This window comes from Marmota marmota, unplaced genomic scaffold (assembly GCF_001458135.2).
Source record: "Marmota marmota marmota unplaced genomic scaffold, marMar, whole genome shotgun sequence".
Lineage (NCBI taxonomy): Eukaryota > Metazoa > Chordata > Mammalia > Rodentia > Sciuridae > Marmota > Marmota marmota.
The window spans coordinates 29,370,599-29,392,553 of record NW_025999949.1 but is presented as its reverse complement, the minus strand read 5'-3'; the positions used below and the strand labels follow the sequence as shown (position 1 = coordinate 29,392,553).

Here is a 21,955-nt window from a genome sequence, read left to right as displayed (position 1 = left end):
TGGACATCCTAACATCTATCAGCTTGAAGACCTGCCAGAGAACATCCTACAGGGGAGATTGGGGTCACCAGATTTGGGTTTGCAACTTCACTCTGTTCCTGACTAGTTGTGAGGTTTGGGTCAAGCACCTTCAACTTTGTATGGGACACACTTATCACCCTAAAATGGAGGCGATAATGTCCACTCCAAAGGGCACCATGAATACTGAGTGACACCCCATGTGGGTCCAGCACCTGTCTGTCACACGATGGACATGCTATACTTTGAGGAACCTCCCTCCAACCCCAGGTTGTTGGCACTGTGGCTCAAGCTGCCTGACCCTCCTTCTGTCAGTGGGTGGACTCACAACCCACGCTCTCTTCCCTGGATTCAAAGCCTGATCACAAGAAGAAACCCCATGGAGCAGATGGGTGACAACTATGGCACCTTAAAAAGTCGGCCCCTTGTTCTTGCTGAATCCAGCAATGGAGTCTGGTCCATTTTCACCCCTCCTGAGATCTAGGGGGTCATCTTTCTGTTCGTCCAATGAGAAGACTCCCAACACATTTCTTCTCTGCTTAAGTTTAATATAATCAGTTTCTGTTGCTCGCACCCAGTGAACCCTGATTACTCTCCTTCCCAGCCCCAGGACATTGTCCTAATGCATGGTTGGGACACAGTCAACCAAAGGTTCCCACAGAGCTGTGAGGAGCAGGTTACTCACTGGGCTTCTGGTACCACCCGAAGGGATGGGTGTGGGTCTCTGTGTCGGGAGAGCCACAGTCCAAGATGCGCCAGGCTCCTTGGTTTTCCTCACTGCATGTCTGAAGTCCCATGCTGCTCAGGGTCAGGCATGTCACCTCTCCTCCTGGAGCAAAATAGCCAAGACCAGAAAAATGAACACAAGGGAAGATTCTGATTGGATGAGAAGAACTCTGCAGATCATGGTTCAGCACACATTGGGGGCCACCACGCCATCCCAGGTAGGTCTCAGCCACTGATGGAAACCTGGTGCCTGCACTCGAGGAGCCTCTGGCCGAGGGCTCAGGGACAGAGGCAGCTGCTGCTCACTGTGCCGGCCTACCACGTACCAGAGCTGTGCTGAGGCTTCTCGTGTCACTTTACCTGGTCCTCACACAACCTGATGAGGACATAGTTGTAAAGGTATATCCCTATTCGTAGGTGAGACTGTGACTTATCCAGTATCACTCCACCAGTAAGTGACTGAACCATGTTTTAAACACAGATTAAAATATGAGGGTATCCAAAGTTCACCCCACCAAGCCACTGGGTGGGAGTTCTGAACCATGAGCAGAGGACATCTCCGAGGAGCATGGAAGGAAGGACTGCTATTTGGATCCGGCAGAAACGCCTATGTGAGGTCCACAGGTCACCCCACCAGGAGCCGTGTCCCAGCCATCACACTAATACATCATTTCTGAGCCCCACGCTCCTTCTTGTGAAGGAGCATCCTGAAGGAGTGTCCGAGGATCAGACAAGGTCACAGATGTGAATGTGGTTTATAGACTGTGAAGTGCTGTGCACAGGGAGAGGGAGTTGTGATCATTACCTTTTAACTGGGAAACATTAAGAAATCCAAAGCCAGTGCAGCACGGGTCCACGTCACACCGGCGCTCGCATTCAAAGAACCTGGCATCAGCAGAGAAAGAAAGAAAGAAAGGCCTGAAGACCTCGGTGGGGCCCAGGGACCGGCTTTATTTGTGGCTACTCAAGTGCTTTGGCCAATGAGCATGAGTGCGTTCTTAGCTTTGAGATTCCTTCCGAAAACAAAATTCTGCTCTTTTCCCAAACTGTGGCCTAGTCACCCTTCATTGGTCCACTCACTTGTTCACCAAGCACGGGTTCCGTGCCAGGCTACAACTCAAGCTGAACTGGGATCCTGAAAGTGCTCCACAATCCTTTTGGGTGAGGGGAAGTCTTAGCTTTGGGCTCAGGTGAAAGGACACAATGGCAGGGAAGGCTTCCCTAGAAACAGGGCTCCATGGGCTCAGAGCCAGGGAGCCCAGCCAGGGGCCTGGTGAGCTGAGTGTCCCCGTGGGCTCCCTCTACTGACTCCACGACATGGACTAACCATGCTCTAACAGTACGCCTCTGTCCTCTGGCTCAGCTCCCTGCAGGCTACCAGAACCTACCTGCTTATCCACCAGGGTAGACCCCACTGTCCACTTCTAAGACCAGCCATGGAAGGAGGATTTTAATAGCTCCAATCAAGTTCTCTAGGGCTTGGCTCTAAGTTCCCTCGACCCTGACCGCATATCTGAGTTTGACGGCTCATTCCTGATCCCTGAGAATTTACCCAAACCCTCCATCCCCTTGGTGTGGGAGCCCTGCTTTGTTCTTGTTGTTCACCTTCCCTGAACCTTCCAGAAACTAGTAGTGGAAGCTTGTGTGCACAGGGCACTTCCCCAGTGTTGGCTGTGTCTCTGCCCAGGAGTAGGCCAGCACCTCTGCTTTCCCTCTCCAGGTCCCCGCCCACCTGCCACTTCCTTTCCTTTCTCAGAAGCCCATGGCTAGGCTCCAGGCTGGCCCTTGGGCCTTCCCAGCCAAACACTCCTTGAGTCGGGATGCACAAGCTCTGCTCCAACAGCACCTATCCCAGCACCAGGCCTGGCTGGCCCCTGGTTCCACCCTCCCCTCACATGGGCGATGTCTGGCTGGATCTCAAGAAACATCAGCTGGTATCTTCTTTTACCTCATTTTCAAATGTAGATCTTAAATGCAGCAACATGGTATAGTTTAATAACCCAATAGCACTCTTAGATCAACAGTTCATGGATCAATGACTTTTAAAGTACAAAACAATCAGTGGTGGACTTCCTGGAAATTCCTTAGAACCCCAATTCTCCAGCCCTGTGCCAGGAACGTGATTTAGGAGGCCCCAGGGATGTGGCTCGTGAGAAGCCCTCTGGTGCCTCAGGGATGGAATCCGTGAGCTGGGCCGAGAAGCCTCACCCTTTAGAACAACCAGGTAACAGCCGAGCAAATAAACACACAGATTTTGAAAATATTTTTTTTAAATATCCTTATGAACCTGTGGTCTATTAAAAGTTCTAACTGTTCTCCAGACTCTAAACAGTACCATGAGGCTTTGAGGATCAAGTTTATTACCATATTTGGCAATTTTTATTAGTTGATAAGATGCAGTTCAACGTGACTCTTTTCATCAACGGCCTGGGGTTCAGAGCTGAATCTGGTGTGTACTTTTAGCAATTTGCCTTAGCCCAGAATTTGGCTATGGCTCCCTCCTTACTGCCTTTTACCCCCCAGCCCCCGGGCCACGTAGCTCTGTGATGCCCTGCCTTCCCCTGTGCTATGGCAGCCTTCCTCAGGGAAGCCAGACGGAGAGTCTTCCCCAAAACTCTGGGTGAGGCAGGGGCCACTCACCCGTCGGAAATGGGTTTTGCAGACATGGGCACTTTGTTTCTGATGGAAATGGCCATCAGCTTTTGGAATGGCAGGCGAGTGTAAAAGTTCTTCACTCTTTCTCCCAGGACAACTGCATGAGAAAGGAATGACAGCATTGAGAGAGAAATGTGTCACACCTGTGGAAATACGAGGTCAAGAGAAAAATCCAGACCCAGCTCCCCTTAAAGACGACGGCACAGTAAACACATGAATTTACACTCAGTGCTCATCCCAAATCTCACTAAAAACAGTGAAGGAATTCTTGTAAAGGTAGCAACCCAGGAGGGTAAAGAGAAGAGGGGCGAGGGCACGGCACAGTCACGCCCTCTAGGGGGCTGGAAGGCCCAGTTTGACCTTTTCTGGCTCCTCAGATCTAAGAAGGCAGACTCCACTTTCCTGTGGGAGGAACCGAGACACAGGTCCATGTGCCTCTGGTCTCGCAGACGACCCTGGTGTTGGCAGCCAGGGGAGAAAGTGGCCTGAGACAGGGAGGAGCTGAAAATAAATCATAGAACTTGGTCTGCAGGCACCTCCTCTGTATGCCCCAACTGAGAAGTGCCCTGCCCACCACGAGAGAAGATGGAAGGTTCTTCCTTCAGAGCAAGAAGACAGGGTCTCCTGGGTGCCCAGGGAGTGGACACATGAACACCTCAGTAAAAAGAGGAGGTCCCTCCACGTGACCTCCACGTGACTACTACAACTTTCCAAGCAGCCACACCTATCCACGCCCCTGTAGGTACTCTCCTGGAGGAAGGACCTAAAGGTGCTGACAGGAGGCATGTCCCAATGGGTGGCCCAACCACACTGTCCTCAGAGAACCCACAGACAAGCTCCCTCAGAACTGTCAGACTTTCCAATTGTCTCATGGCCTCTTGTGAAAACCAGGAGCCACCTGACACCTGAGAAGGGCCTCCTACAAAGAAGACACAAGAGGAACTGAAGGGAACAGTATCGAGGGAAATAGAGGCTGTACAGGGTGAAAAAGAACAAATATGTCCTCCCTGATGTCCTTGGAGAGAATCACCAGCTGGCGCGTTAAGCTCTCTGTGTCCGAGTCCTGCCTTTCATAGCCACTATTACTGAGGTGGAGCTAAAACGTGGGAGTGGGAGGAGGAAAGAGCAGGAGAGGCTCAGTTCCCACGTGGAGCGCCAGCTAAGGAGTACACCACCTGTGGCCCTCTCTGAGAGTTGGGCTCCAGAGCAGGACTCCTCTCCAAGTCAATGCAATGCATTTCTGGATCACTCTACATCTCTACAGGGAGCATGAACAATTTAATTTTTTTTAGAAAATAATAAATTAACCTGGACATTTCTAAAACCACAGAGGCAGCAGCCCATTAGAAATCTGTGTCATGCAAACCCCACCAAGTGCTCACCTTTCTTCCGGAATAGGGCACTTGGCTGGTGGGGCAGGGTTAGGCGGCAGCCCCTGGAGCTGGACTCTAGGACATCATCACATGCTTGGGTCTCTGGGTAGAGGGAGCAGGTGAAGTACAAGGGTGCCCTGTCTGTCACCTCCACCAGCTGACAGAAAGCAGGCTCCTGGAGACAGCCTGTTGGCAAGAGAGCGGGTTTCAGTCCTTGGGAGGTCCAAGGGGAGTTCCCCTAAAGATCCTCTGGGAGGAAAAGGCAGGTCGGGTCTCTTTTTAAGGCAGAATCCCAGGGCAGTCATGGATGTCCAGTCTGTAAGGCACAACACAAAAGCCCAAACACTGGGGTTCTGCTGGCTGGAGAGGGCCCACACGGCCCTGAGTGAAGACAGAGGACAGGTGGAGTGGAGTGAGGTGGAGTGAGGGTTGGGCCCCACACTCAGCAATACCAGAGGTGAAAGACAGCAGTGAGGACCTGCAGACCAGAGGCCACGGGACTGTAAAATCAGCTTTGTAATGACCTCCCTGTCCCCACACCCATGTCCATCTGTGAGCTCATTCTCATCTGTGAGGGCAAAGAACTTTGCTGATTTCTTTTATTTATATACATTTTTAATCTGCAAAGTCAAATGCCAGGCCTAGAACTGATGGATAGATGGATGGACAGATGGACAGATGGACACTAGGTCTGAAGCAGAACAGAGAAGGACCACACTGAGTTTCTGGGGGACAGGCCTTAGCTCCATTCTTTCTCCTAGGAGGACAGCGGCCCCTGGTCATCTTCTCTGAGTCTGACTTTTTCTGTGCCCAGCAGGGGTTGAAGTAGGCCTGCAGTGTGCCCCACAGGGTCTGGAAGGAGGAGGACTGGGATTGAGGATACTCACGAGAGAGGCACCAGAGTTCTGCCTGCGGGGCGGAAAACAGGCGTTTGAAAAGCCAGGACTGCTGGCTGGGCAGGGATTGGCTTGCGTTGATGGTGACCTGGGTAAGGTCCACAGGGGAGAAAAGCTCTGCTGTCAAATCTGAAAAAGAAGGAGAGTCGAGGTCCTTGGCCTTTATGGGTCTGGGGAATAGGAAACCGACAACGAGTCTCTCTAGTCAAAGAGGGGCCCAGACTTTTCTGGGTTGGGGAGCTTGCAACAGGGTCTGCTCTTGTCATGTTCTCATGCTCGTCTCAAACATGCAGACCCACCGCAGCAACCTGCTGCAGAAAGAGGGGGATTCCTCCTGCACCTTGAATCACAGAACTCATTCCCACAGACACCAGAACATGAACGCAGGCAGCCTGCGCCCTGCCTCGGTGGGATTTCTCCTGCAGGTGTTTGTCTCCCTTCACTCAGGAACGGGAGCACTGTGAAAGGGAAACCAAGCTGAGCTCTGTCTGATGGCCCTAAGCCCCTCAAGGTGAGGACCACGCGGAGCTCTCCTCCTAGGGGAGAGGGAGGATGGGCCCTTCCTGCGGGAATCACATGAGAGTGCCGTGATGTGGCCTTGGCAGTGTTTGAGGATGGATTTTAAAAAGCCCTCAAGTGCTACCACTGCATACACATGTACCTTGACCTGAGCTGCAGGGCCACCTGTAAGGGGCACTGTGAAGCCCTGGTTGCTCATTGGTGAGATGGGAACACCAGCCAGCAGAGTTAGGGTAATGTTTGTGAGATGATGTATCTAAAGCCCCAGATGCAGAGCCTGGTACCCTGGAGGCTGGGCAGGAAGGCGATCTCACTCTCCTGCAGCCTTTCCTGCTCAGCCTCTTTCAGCAGAAAAGCCACGGCCAGCAACAGGTGACCTGGAACAACACAGTGCTCTGGGAAGGCTGATTTGCCAACTTACTAGCAAAGATAAGGCAAAGAGGGCCCTAGCCAAGAGGACAGGCAGGGGAAAGTCCCCTGAGCAGGTACCCACCCCCCTATCACCCTGCTGGCAAAACTGAAGCTTCCAGTGGAAAACCTCTGAAGGGGCAGAAGGACACCGAGGGGGCTTGGGACAGGAACGCCATCTGTGCCCCTCCTTCCTATCCCACCCTGGGATCTGCTGTCTGATAGGAAATACAGGAAGAGAGAAGAAGGGGATAGCACTGGCTGAAAGCTGTGAGCCAGGCTCTGTGCCAGCATCATAACCCCAACACACCATCATAGCCCACGAGAAGCGCCAATTCATGAGCATGTGCTCCGCGTCATGGTGGTTTACAGAATTACCTCATCTCATTCCCAAATCGCCCTGTGCTGTGGTCATGATTCTCATTTACAGATGCAGAAACTGAGGCTCAGAGAAGGTGACCGACCCACTTAGAGTTCCACAGGCAGAGACAGAGTAGGATTTGAACATGGTCCCCTGACCAAGAACCCACTCTGAGCTGGGAGCCACTCCTCACAGCTCCCAGCAGCTCCAGTGCTGAATAACCCAAGAGGGCTCACCCATTCCTGTGGGAGGAGCCTGATTTCAGGGCCTTAGGTGTATCATGCCATCTGAGCTGCACGGAATCTTGGGACAGGGAAGGAACGGCCATTTCTCAGGTGTGAGCTAAGCACCAGGTGATGTGGAGACGAGGTGGGCTACGTCCTTTCATTCTCGCATCATCTCACTCAGCACCCCAGCCATGCAGCCACGCCATGGCCCCAGAGCTAGTCTCCGCTCTGTGTAGCTCCCTGTGCTGGAGGACTGATCTGCCTCACTTTGTTATGGAGCACATGTCCCCCAGTGTCCAAGTGTCTAGGACTTAATTCCCAGTACAAGAATGCGGGGAGATGAGGCAGGATGAGGGGTGATCAGCCATGAGGGCTGTGCCCCACAAATGGCTTATAAAATCAGGTTCTGCGCCATCTTACTCTCTCATGCTCCTCTGATGCCTTCTGCCATGTAAGTACATAGCAGGAAGGCCCTCACTAGATGTGACCCCTTGGTCTTGGACTTCCAGCCTCCAGAACCATAAGCCAAATGAACATCTGTTCATTATAAAGTACCTCAGTCGGTGGGATTTTGTTATAGCAGCACAAAATGGACTAAGACTCTCTCCTTCTCCATCCTCCCCTCACTCCCAAGTTTCAGCTCCACCTCTGTAATAGCAACTGTGGGTCCTGGAGGCAGAGAAGTCTCAGACACTGCACTGTGTTGACCCTATTAATGTTTCCACTGCATGTCAGGACTGTTTCAAAAGAATCTCCTGGCCATCTCACTCATCAAACAGTCTGGGAATATCTATGTTCTGCTTTCACTCCTCAGGGTTGACCTAGTGAAGCCACTGACCACAGAGGCTGAGCCTTGCTCTGTAATGCAGGTAGATTTGTTTCTGGGTTACTTATTATTGCTGTTTTTGTTTCTAGAAACAGTAGTAAATTTGCAATGATTCTGCCCTGTTGTCTGTGCCATGTGCCCATCTGAGCCCCCATATTTGTGTAGTGTATAATTGGGTCACAAGCTTAGAGCGGAATAGTGACAGCAACAGGTATGCTCATGGATGAGGCCCCGGTGCTGCCACCTTATCCCCATAGCCACGCACTCTAGTGTGTCCGGGGTCGATACCTGTCACCAGTGGAAATCCTGGCCCTGGTTCCACATCTCTCCTACATCCCATGGACTCCGGCCGAGACCCCATGTCGGAATCTAGAAGGAATAAGAGTGCTTGTAATGAGGAAGGGAAGGAGGGACATTCCTTTGGTTTAATAAACAGTGGTGGCAGGAGTATAGGAAACGTTCATGGGGCCCAGCTAGGTGCTGCAGATGAGACCTGGAACAGATGTGCAGCCCAGGCCCACACTCCCTGGCCTTGACCCAGATTCAGCCAAGCTCTCAACAGCAAACCACCAATGTCCACCGTGCTGCACAAGGAGCAGAATGCTCATGAACACTGGTGTTGCAACACCCTGAGAAGGTAAGGAATGGGATCCCCATGTTCCTCCTGAGAAACCTGGGACTCGAGGGTGAAATAGTGTATCCCAGACCACTTAGGGTCCTGGAGGCAGAGAATGTGGTCAGCAGACACATTGTAATTTGAAAACATTTAACAAAGTTCCATGGCACCGCTCTCCTGGGGTCCTGGTCCCCTGCCCTGAGCCTTGTGGAGAGGGATACAGAGGCAAGTCCCCTTGAGGAGTGCCTCCTGAGGTTGGTGGCAGCCTCCACACTCCATTCTGATACAGGACAGCCTGTCAGTGAACTCCATCTCCCAGGGACTGAGAGTTCCCCTGCCATACTTCCTTGGGTTTCCACGCTGTTCACTTTCCATTTAGACTTGGATCTTACCTAATGAGGAGCTGGGCCTCCTGTCCCACAGACAACACTCCTTAGAAAACACTCCTACCCGTCTCTACAGGGAGCAGAGCGCCCTGTGAACGAGGGGTGGGGCTAACGACAGGGAACAAGTGTCCCACTCACCACCACTCAGCTTACCTTTCCAGAGGTAAACCTGCTGGAATATGGTGATGGTGTCTTGAGCTCCTTCCAGGGTCACCAGACCTGCAAGGAAGAGTGCCATTTTTATGTGCTTGTGCGTTCCTGATCTCACTAGACACCCGCGATCACCACAAGTGTCCCACCTTCCCCTCAGAGTTCCCCTGGACCTGAGAACCCAGCTTCCCCCACAGTGTGGCCCCAAAGCCTCCTGGAGCTCTTTTCCTGCTCCTGAGTACAGAACCAGAGCTGCTCAGACCTCAAGTGTCCTGCTCAGGGCACCAAAGGGACTCTTGGTGAGGAGTCCCAAACCTGTGGCTTAGGACACTGGGATCGGCCTATAGAAAACAAATCCCCAGGAGACACGAGAGTGGGTTTTCCACATTGCTTAGCTCCTCCTTACCAAGGAGTGGGCTGGCACCTACCAATCCCCTCTACCTCATTCCAATGAGGACAGAATGATGTAGAGCTGTTCTCTTCTGGGTCCTCACTGACATGCAACCAAATGTTGGCAGCTACAATCATTTAATTCATTACTAATCAAATTTTCTTTTCTGGCAAACACTGCTCCCTTCGATGCCACCCTGAACAAGACTGGGTTTTTACACCATTTCTTGAGTCCTGTGTTCCTTTTTTGCCTCCTGCAGTCCTCAGGCCCTGCCAAGACAGGGAAGGCTGAGGAAAGGGCTCAGAGCCAGAAACCTGGAGGGAGGAGAAGGCTGACTGACGGGACATCAAGAGATGAACAACTGTGTCTAATTATTACTAGGAGCCTGTTCTAGATGAGCAGTTTTGGCCATTTACCCAGCACTGTAATGAGCACCTTTCACACATCACCCAATTTAAACTTCATGGCCAGGTTGTAGGAAAGTTCTCCAGGCTCCAGGTGAAGAGACCAAAATCAAGGGAGGTGAATGCCAGAGGTCAAATCCCAGGTGTCAGGCTTCACAGCCCATGTTCTTAACCAACGCACCAAGGACCGCAAATCCCACAATCCTGTCCATCCCAAAGGTAGATAATCTAAAGGTTCTTGTGTTGAAAGAGACATGCCCTCAACTACTTGGAAAACTCAGCTGTCACAGTGATGCGCTTCGCCAGAATGATCACATCCATGCAGGGGGGTAGGGGGGGGCAGACCCTGAGCTGTGCTCCCATTAGATCGTACTGCAGAAAGCGAAGCAAATAATGCCCCCAGGACTTGTTGGCCTGGACCTGAGGGTAACACATTTCTTACAGGACGCACTCAGGATTCTCTCACCCTCTTGAATCAGAGCCCATGTGAGCCTGCTATCTGGGCCCCAGCCTTGGCTCTCTGAAACTGGGAGGCTTGTTCTTCACACTGTGGAGGAGAGCACCCCATGCTCCCTGCAGTGGCCCTGGCAGAGTGGCAGCAGCTACTTGGCTGATGCTGTTGTCCCGCCCTCCTTGTGACGCCATCAAGTGCTCATGATACAGGTCAGGCTGTGGAGCTTTGGTCCTTGTCACAACAGAAATCAGAGAGTTTGTTTTCTTAGATCTTTTAATACCTAAATCTATTTGATATAGTGATTCTTTCAAGATAGATACCTATTTTGGTGATGTAGATGTAAACTGAGTTTTCAAAATACTCAGACTGTGTGTTAAGAGTCTTAACCTATAAGAGTGGATTAAAGAACTTCTTATCCCTAAGCTGCTTTGGTGCTCTTAAATCCCAGACTGAAACCAAGGACCACTTCAGGAACGAGTTCACCATGGGATCCTGTGGGGCACTTAGATGGTGGGCCCTCAGGCTGGCCCCTTGAAAAGAGCAATAATCCTCCCAGGATTCCCAGAGGAGGGTCCTGGCCTCTCCACAGCCTGTTGACCCCCTGAGCTGTGGCACCTTTTACTCCGTCTGGACCGTCTTATTGTCGTCAGGTGTGTGGCCTGCTTTACATAAAGTGCAAAATTACAGATGCCCTCAACACCCAGCCAAGAATGGGTGGCCACACAGGTGCACACAGCTGTCATGCTTGGGCCCAGAATGCAGTGCGCTATATAGGTTCCAGACCCACTTATGTCCTTTGTCCACCCCAAGGCTTCATCAGGCCCAGGAAATAAGGCATCTTCACCCCAGGGTGAAGACAGGTACTCACCACAACACAATTCAAGGGAGGTGAATCCAGGGGAGCACAGTTAATTTGCACATGGACCTGAGCATCCAGCAGGTCCCCTAACCAGCAGCTACGGAGGCTTTTGTGCCCTAGGAAGCTTCTTTGTAATGAGCACAGGAAAGCAGCAGCCCCTAGTGACGTTCAGTATTAAAGTGACTGCCAGGTCTCCACAGGGGACTGGAAACCTAAAACTGGACACATATTTGCAAAGGCCCCCTTCTCCTGGGAGCACAGAGGTCAATGCTGAGAAAAGCTTTAGACCTCTGGGTCTTGGAGAGCAGAGGACACAGCCTTAGCAAGCCGGCCTTCACCTCATTTATGGGTGAATCTCTCGAGACTCAAGGCCCTTCCCTCTGCCTTTTGACTCCTCTCAAGAGTGCTCTTTGTTGAGGAGTACATCTGGGTGCTGGAGCTCAACACAGCCTCTTTGAGAATCACACCTCCCTGTCCATCAGGTAGATATAAAACAGATACGTTAACAAGCTTGCTTTTCTCTTGTTGACCTGTCTCGTTACAGAAGTCTCTTCTGATGAAGTAGAGATTATTTCTCCTTCTACATATTCTGAGCAGCTCGTGCCCAGCTCTGTCCTCATGGATGGTCTTCCCCATCACACCCAATGCTTGCTCTCAGGGCTCCCCATCTGTGCATGTAATTTTTCTCTCCACCTATAGCCTTTTATCCCTTTCTTGAATTATCTCAGTCTCCACCATTATCTAAGAACTGGTTCTGCATCTCCTGCTTCTGGAGGCTTCCCTGAACCCTCTGGCGGGAGGGTGGTGTGCCTGCACCGAGAATACCCATCTTCTGTTTACAGCTGATGGCCAATGCCTGCCCTGATATCCTCTGAGTCTCCTGAATAATATGAGCTGCTAGAGCTCTTTAGGGGAGCTTGGCTCTCATTCTTCTGCACTTCAAGATGTGGTCAGTGATCCAGCCCAGGCCATCTAAGGCTTTTTTCTTAGAAATGAGAAGGTCAATCAAAACAGCAACAAATGGTCAAAGACGTCATGGGAAGCATGGGAGAGGCAGACCCTGGGTGGATCCCCCTCTTCAAATACACATCCATTTAGGAACAAGATGAACAGAAATCTCATCTCGGCCCCATCCGTCCCTGATGGCAGGAAGGAGAAAACCCACAGGGTGTCCACATTGAGTCCAATCGTCTCCAGGTGTTTCGTGGGATTGTCTGTGGGTGTATCTGTCTGCTGTGGGCTGGCATTACAAGGCATCCCTGAACTTCAGTGGGGCAGGGAAACTGGACGGGGCTTGGATGGTGGGAAGCTGCTAACAGAGCCTTCTTTTTTCCTGCAATCCTTTGCGGTCCACTAACGTGGCTTGACTACGCTGGGAGCTCCTTGACAATAGAAACCACCCCAGCCACCTGGTACCTGGCTGGTGTCTCATGTCACCTGGCAGGGATTCCCTGCATGAGCAATGGAGGAGAGACCACAGCTGTGGCCACCTGCAAGGACTGTCACCAATTTGCTTCCTCCATGACCAACCACACCTTTTCCTCTTGTCTTGGCCACTCACCCACTCTGAAGGTTTGAGCCCAGCCACCGCACCAAGACAAAGAGTTTCCTAAAGCAAGTGTGCCACCACCCCGACTACATCCTGGGTCACATCTGCCTCCCAGGTCAGCAAAAGACCAGCTTTGCTGGTGGACGTGAAAGTCTTTGCATCATGTTCTGTGAATACTGATGCATAGAACTTTGTGTCTTCTGGGTGGTAGTTTCCTACCCCTGGCAGCCAATTCGATATGCTTCAGAAGTGAATGCTACTTCTCCATCAGCCAGGCCATCTGCTGAACCAGACTCTGACCCCAGGCACAAGCAAGATGTCCTGCAGAGCATCTCTGGGATGGGCAATGGACAGTGGGGGAGACCAGGCACCAGGGACTCAGGAAACGGTGTCTTTTATGCCAGCCCCTGCAGAGCATGCATGCCTCATTCAGTGATCCGGAAGGGCCCCTATTTCACAGATCCAGACCTAAGACTCAGGGTATGTCAGTGCCTTGATAAGCTCACAGAGCTGTGGCGGAAGAGCAGGATTCGGCTCCAGGAATTTTAAACCTAAACCATGCTTGGAATCCCTTTCCTACCTTGCTCTGTGGGCTTTGTGTGCACCGCCCCCCCCCCCACCTCCCCGGCTGCCCCGAGGCAGCAGTCTCCTCCTCCTCCTCACATTGGCATTGGCAAGGCCAGGGAAGGCCACACACTGAGCAAGCATTCGCCATGCAATTCGAATCCTGGGGTCTGCAGGGTTGACACTGCCCATCGTGCTCAATGGAAAGAAAGAGACTGGCCTTAACCAACTCTGAAAGGACAGTTTGTCATTTTTGTTTGTTTGTTGTTTCATTTGGCTTTTCATTCCTCGTGGTCTTTCAATCCATCCTACGCCCTGTCCTTCAGTTGTTTGTATCTCTGGAATCCTCATTTCTCTTTCCCTTCATCAGTATCTGCTCTTAGCCTTTAACACTTTAGTAAAAATTTAAATCCTGTGTTCCTTGTCCCAGCAGTTAGTTTTACTTAAATACTGACCTTTTATTGTGGAAAAGGGGTTTTGCCCTCTTGTTCTCATTTGGAGGTAGCCTTCTGATCAGTCTGGGTATAAAGGCGACCTCTGGTTTGAAATACCCCAAATATACCTCAGGCTAGCTGAAATCCCCATAATAGAACAGTTTTCTTAAGCCTTGCTCTCATCCCAGAAAACACACACACATAAAGGTCACTAAAATGATCCAAAGTCTTCAAGAAAAGTCATTTAGTAATTGGTATTTTGCAGAGAGGCCAGGCAAGGGCAAATTCTTCATTCTTGGGTACATACCAAGCACATGCTCTGGGACAAGCAATTTGCTATGAATTTATTGCCATGAATATTATCATATGTCTTTCTTGAAATGTCTGTTTTCACCCTGGGCTACCTCTTAAAGTAATGAATACCACATGTTTAGTGACCACCATATAAATAAGCTTTTTGATTTTATTTACCCCAAAAGAAACTATTCAAATATCATGAAATTTCAACAAATTCTGCAATATTTTTTCCAGGCTTTGATCACTGTGCACCCAGAAGATACTATGTCCATCATCCATGCTGGGTTTTAGTCCAGATCTTAAAATATTACGAAGAGCAAGTGAGAATTTTTTTTTTTAAATAGCAACAGTGTCACCTGTGCTGACACTGTATATCAGGCAGCACACAGTGCTCTGCCTGTGCTGCCTGTGGGTGCCACTGGAGGGTGGCTCTGCCCCTCAGCTCTGAGCCAGGAGGCCTGGTTCCCATTCCTCCACTTCCCAGCTCTGAAGCCCTCAAAAGTTGCCTCCCTCCTGTGAACTGCAGGGTCTCACACTGTGAGATGGGGACAAAGGTAGAAAGGGAGCTCCCTCAGAACATCATGTGAGCACACACATGGCCTTGGGGGGAGTGGGGCCACAGTAAGCACCGGGCCAGGCGCTACTAGGAAGAGCTGCTGTCCTCCTCCCTCTCCACCTCCACCTCCACCTCGCTACAACACTGACGCAGCCATGGTCAGCACTCCATTCCAAGGACAAGAAATTGGGCCAGAGGAGATGCACTGATTTCCTCAGATCACACAGTGGACTTCAAAGTTAGGACTCCTCACTGCAGGAAAGGGCTGACTGACAGACAGACAGAGGCACAGCAGAGGGCGTGGCCTGATCGGAGGGAGGGGCCACAGGAGGTGCAGGAGCAGAGGAAGCAGTGTGCTCTTCAGTAATCAAGAGGGCACTTGGAGGAGGTGACAGGAGCCCTCCACCACTAGAATACAGAGAACCTGGGGACCACATCCTGCAGTGACAAGAGCCCCAGGAGCACCTGCGGGATGCCTCCTTTGGCCCTCTAGCCCCAGGGCACCCATCTCACAGCACAGGGCTGGGGAGGGAGCATGCATTGCCTCTGGGTTCCGTGCTGGTGGGTAGACAGAGCAGGAAGGAAGGGAGAGGGAGCAGGATGGGGTTCCTCTGGGAGCTGGAGGAGGGGAGCCAGCAGCTAGGCCCCTGCTCTCCTCACCACTCAGACTCTTGGAGTTGGAAGGAAAGTTCTGGGTATTGGTGTGGCCCAGACATTGCACGCAGAGGCATTATCTGGACTGCTTATTGAAACACAGATTCCTAGGTCCCCTGGAGGGCTGTATGACAAACCTAGTTGCTGACCATGCCATTCCTGGCCCCATGAGTAGCCCTGGTCTGAGGACAGAGTAGGAAGCCCCTTTGTCCAGATGGGGATCTACGGGGAGATGCAGCTCAGGGTTGGGAGTGGCAGGAGACCTGACAGGCCAAGGGCCCCAGGTGCTCACCACAAGGATCTGTGAAATGAGGGGTCAGACTGGTCATTGCAGGGTGCCTCCTAGCTCTACACTCAAAAGCCTGGAAGAAAGAAAGTTCCCAAGAGCTTCCGAAGGAGAGATAGGGAAGGAGAACCTGGATGGCGACTCCTGCACCCTGAGCCCTGCTGTGTTTAGGCAGAACGGTCACTGGTGCCACCTGGAGTCTCTTCACCCACAGCAGGGAGTCTGGGGTGAGTTACAATGGTCTGCAAGTTCACCTCAATCATGTCCACACACTTTGCATGTGACTTTGCAATTGTTCCTACTAAAAGGCACAGAGCACGTGTCCTGCCTCCTGGCTTCTGGTTTGGCCACATGACTTGGTTTATGCAGGGAGATGAGGCAGAAAAGACAGGCTGACTAGGACAGAGTAGAAAAGAGTAGGAAGCCATGAGTTTACGAGGCTCTGCTTCCTTGTTCTTTTCTGCTTCTGCCACCTACAGGAAGAGAAGAACCTCATCCCAGTGAGGATGAGACCCACCTGCCAAAGGCCCAGGCCTTCTAGCTGGGCCCAGACGAGCTCAGCAATGCCATCCAACCTGGACTCTGAGGGAGCCCGCAGAGACCAGCAGAGCTGCCCATCCGGCTGCCCAGCCTCTAGCAGCTCAGTTGCTGCCTGGCTGGAATGTGCTGAGCTGATGTGGGCATTTCCTAGCAGCATTATTGGTACCATTCTCCTTTCAGAAGGGGCAATTCTTCCAGAGCACGAAAGAATGCAGAAGAAATCTACAGAGCTCTCACAGGGTGCAAGAGGCATTTTGAAGGAATATGGACAAAAGGCAGGGACTTACTCTTCATGAACTCCTGGCCTCCAAGATGAAATGTCACCTGGTGGCTCTCCTGGTCATATGTCACACCAGGACACGTAGCATTGGCCTGAACTTCAGACGAGGCCGTCCAGTCATCGACATTGCAAAGCAGGACATCTGGGGAGCTCAGCAATCCACAGAAGATGGGCCCTGCAGAGGCAGAGAGGGAGAAGAGACAGGGGGATGGAAGGGAGAGCCAGCAGGCCCTTCAGAAAGTCATGAGCGAAGCTGCCAGAAAGTTAAATGACTATTCAGGCTGTGGCAGAGAATGCAGTGGGAGTCTGTTCCTGGTCATCAGCAGACCCAGCCAAAGCTTTGTAGTTAAAACTCCAAATCTGCCCACTGGACGAGCTGGAGGAGGACATCTGCTTGACACTTTATGCGGCCCTCAGAGAGGGCTGGACGTACCATGGCTGGTGGTTTTTCAGCTTAGCATAGCTACAGGGCACAGGCTGAGCCCAGAGAGCAACAAGCAAGTTGCCAGCCAGAAGTGTGGTGGAAAAAGGATTTGCTGCTCCGTGGAACAAAATAATTTTTTCATATATGATCCTAAGGAAAAGCAAATCAGCCTTTCCAACTTGAAGGATCATATGGTCCACAAAGCAATTGAGCATCTGGGGAAATTGCAGTGTCTACCAAAGACATGTTTAGTTCAAGGAGGCAGCCTGGGCTGGAATTACAGGGTTGCTAAATATGGGAACATATGAAGCCATACACAGGAGAGGGGATTGTGTGTGTGTGTGTGTGTGTGTGTGTGTGTGTGTTTTCCCTACATAAACACTAACAGGAATCCACATCACATAATCATGGAGTACTAAACCTAGAAGGGATTTTAGGGATCTCTTTACTCTAACCCTGATGCCTGTTCCCCCCACCTGACTCCAACATTTTCCAATAACCCCCTCCTGAGCACTCTCTCAGCTGATTTGAGGCTATCAGCCCCCTCTGTGGCCCGCCCTCTCCCACCAGGTTCTCCACCATGGAGCTCCTGGGCTTCTCCCCTGTCTGGCTGCTCCTTTGTTCTCTATGCAGTTTTTCTACCCTTTTTGTGGGTGTTTATTGGGATCAGCTTCATTTCCCCTTCAACTTCTCTCTTCCTAGGAAAACCCATCCACACCCACACCTTCTCATACCATCACGGTGCTTCGACCCACCCGCTAACACCTCCCACCCAGACTTCCTTCAGAGCTCTGGAGCTTTGTACCCAAAAGCTTAGGTCATGTTTTGTGGTATCTCAAAGGTGTTTCAAATTTAGTGTACCCCAAAGGAACTTATGACCACCCTGAATCTCCCTCTTCCATCATTAAACACAGCACCTGGTGTCCACGATTTGCCCCATGAGCAGACTCTAGAGGCAAGGAATAAGTGAGATACTCGAGAATGGTCTTCACACCTTTTCCCCAATCCCCATGGCTGTTATCCTGTTGGACTGGCTTCCTCAGGAGGCCATGCACCTGCCTCCTTTCCCCACCTCCACCCCACTGCCCTAGCCCAAGCACTGCCTTCCTGGATGTGAGGTGTTCCCCGAACCCCTCAGAGCTCACATCTTGGTTTGTAACGCTGAAGGCTACAGAAGAGAATAAACAGTCTCAGTGTGAAGAGGCTGGCACAGTGTGCTCCACGAGGAAGGGGTCAGTGCCTGGCCATGACACCATGTGCTGCCACAATTCAGGTGTGGTGGCCTGATGTTTGCACCTCCCCAAGCCAGGCCCCAACTTTCATGTCCTGGCTTGTGCGTCCCTCCATGTTTTCTGTCCCTGGCTAGGCCCCAGCACTCCCAGCAGCCTCACCTCCTTTGACCTGTGAAAGGACAAAGCCATCGCAGCAGGAATCTTGGTCACAGGCAAGAAGACAGAAGAGGTGCACGTCCGTGAGGTTGGCTCCCGAGGCCGAGAACACCACAGGGCTGTACAATCCGAAGAGTGTGTTCTGGAAGCCAGTGGGTTCAAAGCTTTTCTGGGCCACTGTGGAGGACTCTTGGCCTGGGCAAGGGCAGAACAGAGATAAAAGACCTCCGAACCTGCAGAGTGGAGCAGAGCACTGATCTCAGAGGCCAGCTGGTGAGCCGGCTCTGGGCATGCAGGGGACAGCGTGTGGGCCAGGCGAGAGGCTGTCTGTGCCATGAAACTTCTGGAGTTGACTGTGAATGAAGAGGGTAGAGCCAGGTGAGGCTGCGGCCCACAGCCAGCAGACCTGGTGAACGCCCCGCAGCCTGGGAGGATCTGAAGGGAACATTGCTTTTATTATTCCCAGGAATATCTGTGAACAGGCACTGTGGCTCTGTATGCTGCTCCCCCATGCCACTGCCTGGTGTCGTCAAGCATCAGCAGAGAAGCGTGGCCCACACGCAGCTGCACACACACAGGATGGGGCACAGTGCCATCGCCTTGCCTCATAGTGGCCCCAGGACTCTGCCTTCAAGGAACAAATGCAACCTCTTCCCTTTGCTCTGTGACCAGCCCTTGCCTCCCCAACTCAGCATCCTTGCCCCTCCCTGACCCCTGCCCTTCTGCTGCTTCACCTTCTCACATTGTCTGCAGCATCTTAGGAATTCAACACATCTCTGTTAAAACTATGCTGGCATTTCAAGTAAAATGTCAATTGTGTTTTTAAACTGGTCCTCTGGTGAAGAGTGGCATGGTTTGGGTTTTGCCTGCTGCTAACCAGCTCTCCCATGAGCCCTGTCAATTTTAGAGTTTAGAGCACCATTTTGCCAGTGTGAAGATTTTCAGGTATAGCAGTGCAGTCAAAATGCCTGTCCTGTTCTTATCCCATTTTACATTTACATGTAAGACAGCCTTTACATGTGAGCTGTTTTGCCAAGGCCTTCCGCTGGTGTGTGGCAAAAGGGACACCAGAACGAAGGTTCCTCCCCTCCCTGACTTCCCGTCAGTCAGCCCAGGGGCATAGGCTCATGCTGCTGGTGCCTGGAGGCGGCTGGGAGCCCACGGTGTAATCCCACTGCCCTGAGGGCAGACGCCAGCAGCACCCAGCCAAGCAAGCTCGTCATTCCTTGGAGACTCAGCTTCCCTGCCTGAGCAAGGGGAATGATCATGTTAACCCTTGTGGATGTTGAGCGGATACAAAGATAAAGCCCAGAGAAAATCCCTGAGCAATGAGCCGCACCTGGTTCCTGCCCGGCTGGTCTTTCTGAGCTGCCCACTCCAGAGTTGCCTCCTTCCAAGTACTGTAGGCGTGCTCAACCCCTCCATTGGAGGCCTTCCAACCGTGCCAGGCAAAGCCACTCCCTGAGGCCCGGCTTACCTAGGGTCACACTGGGCTGTCACTGCTAGAATTCACCCTCCCTCCACCTTCCTCACATTCCATTGGCTGCTCTGTGAAAGGCTCCATCATTTAAGCTACATGGGGTAGTGTCTGCCTCCCCTGCCAGCCTGTGGCTCCCGGGAGAAATCCTGAGTCACCAGTCAGAAGTGACAACTCAAATGTCTATTTCACCTAATCGAAGTTATTGTACTAGCCACATTCCAAGTGCTCAGTGGTCACGTGTAACCACTGACTACCATTCAGAGAGTGCGGTTGGCCTGAGGTTGAAGTCCATGTCTCAGCTGACTTTGGCATCCTCCACGCAGGGCAGGTGGCACGGAGGACCTCCTACCCTAAGATCCTTGTGTGGTGAGCTCCTTCCCAGGCTGCAGGTCTCCGTTCCAACACCTCCTCTTCTGAGGTCCCTTCCATGACCACCTAGAGCAGCTCATGCCCACCTTTACCCCACCGTCCCACTTTTCTCTAAGCAGTGTCCTTTGAAATGGTCTTGTTGCTGGATTCACTCCTTGGTCAATCAGCGATTCTGTTTTGTCCATGGTGCCCCCATGGTACTTAGCATACAGCAGACACCCAGTCGTGAGGTAAGGACGGGTCAGTGCTGAGATGCCCCACACCGTGTCAAGTCCTAGATGATGGAGCATGTCAGGGAGATCTTTTGTTTAACAGTTTGTTTTGTTTTTTGGTATTGAGGATTGAACCCAGGGGTGCTTAAACACTGAGCCGAATTTCTAGCCCTTTTTATTTTTTATTTAAAGACGGGGCCTCTCTAAATTGCTTAGGGCCTTGCTAAGTTGCTGAGGCTGGTTTTGAACTTGGAATTGTCCTGCTCCCACCCCCTGAGTCGCTGGATTACAGGTGTGACCACAGCACCAGAGACGGAGGTCTTGCAGATTCCACAGAGGTTCTGCCTGGTTCAGTGGGCAGCAAGGTACTTCCTCCTCCTGGACCTCCCCTCTGAGACCAGGCAGGTCTAGACAACCTCTGAGGACTCTCCTATCGTTCTGAAAGGTCACATGGCTCCTTCTCCAGCCTCCAGGCCCACAGACATCAAGGAGGTGTACACAGGGGAGGGCACTGGAGGGCAGGTCAGGCTATGGGTCTGTGTCCCTTTCTTTGGTCCCATCTTTCAGGTCACATAGGGTGAAGATGTGACTGGACATGATTACCTGCCTGCCAGGTACCAAGGACTGTTCAGAAATTGCCCTTTTTCCTGCTCAGTGGTGATTTATTATTCCCATTCTACAGAAAACAGATTGAGCTTCAAGTGATGTTAAGGAGTTTCTCCTGATGAGAGGCAGAGATGGAAGGTGGAGGGGGCCATAGTCAGATGGGCTGTGTGCAGACGCCCTTCTCCTTCTGCACAACTGCTGCTTTAAACAAAAAAGCAAAGCAAAACGAAAAAAGCCAACTAAATTCTGCCCTTGATTTAGTTTGGCAACAAGGAGGGCCTCCCAGTGTTCCCTTGTAATCTGCCTCCCAAAGTGTAGACTTTCAGGAGATGAGGGCAGAAAGAACAAAATAACAAACACTTGAGAAATACAATTGCATTTTTAAAAAATGTGATAAAAGGTTAATTATAGTTTTAAAGAACATTTTTAGTAGCGGTTACCTGTTTACTTTGGTATTTATTTTTAGAAAAGAATTCTATGCTTTGTTATTTTAAAAGAAAAAAAAATGGATGGTAAGAATAATTAGAATCAACACTGAGGCAGAAATCCTAGTGACTCTGGCCATGGATCAGAAAAACCAGACTCTGTCAGATTCTGGTCCCCCAGGGAAACTGTCTGCTAAGTCAGAACAGAGGCACTGAGAGAAAGGAAGACCAGAGAGGGGGAATGGCAATGGTGGTCTCTGCTATGGCTGAAGACTGCTCTGTGGGTCAGTGGAGGCTCAGGGCCTGACCCCGCATGGTCTTCACCTGCAGCCAGCTATACCCAAGCTGGCAAGCCTGAACAAGCCTGCAGCTGCTGGGAGCCCTGGGTCACTTGCCCTGAGCTGCAGACCCCAGAGAAGGACAGCGGTTCATTTCCAGTCCAAGTCCCGATACCAGCCAGTGTTGGCTGCCTTCTGGTCCACAGCCACAGCCTTGGGACATCAGGAAACTTCTCAGCAAGAACAAAAATGGGTCACACTTTTAAAATATTTGCCATGTGCCAAGCACTGCTCTTTTTATTTAATGTAATTAATTAATTTATTTCTGGTAGTGGGCCTCCCAC

At 51.5% G+C, this 21,955-nt stretch overlaps 1 protein-coding gene across 1 annotated transcript in view; it reads right to left on the bottom strand.

Annotated features, from left to right (window-relative positions):
- Positions 1-21,955, bottom strand: part of Tg (thyroglobulin) — a 213,545-nt gene that overhangs the window by 127,221 nt on the left and 64,369 nt on the right. Inside the window, exons 26-34 of the mRNA XM_015486500.2 lie at positions 18,245-18,436; positions 16,437-16,604; positions 9,165-9,230; positions 8,298-8,378; positions 5,660-5,797; positions 4,782-4,958; positions 3,385-3,496; positions 1,550-1,629; positions 704-847 (exon numbers count right to left, since the gene is read on the bottom strand). Coding sequence (XP_015341986.1) covers positions 704-847; positions 1,550-1,629; positions 3,385-3,496; positions 4,782-4,958; positions 5,660-5,797; positions 8,298-8,378; positions 9,165-9,230; positions 16,437-16,604; positions 18,245-18,436 — 1,158 coding nt within the window. The remainder of the gene's footprint in view (positions 1-703; positions 848-1,549; positions 1,630-3,384; positions 3,497-4,781; positions 4,959-5,659; positions 5,798-8,297; positions 8,379-9,164; positions 9,231-16,436; positions 16,605-18,244; positions 18,437-21,955) is intronic.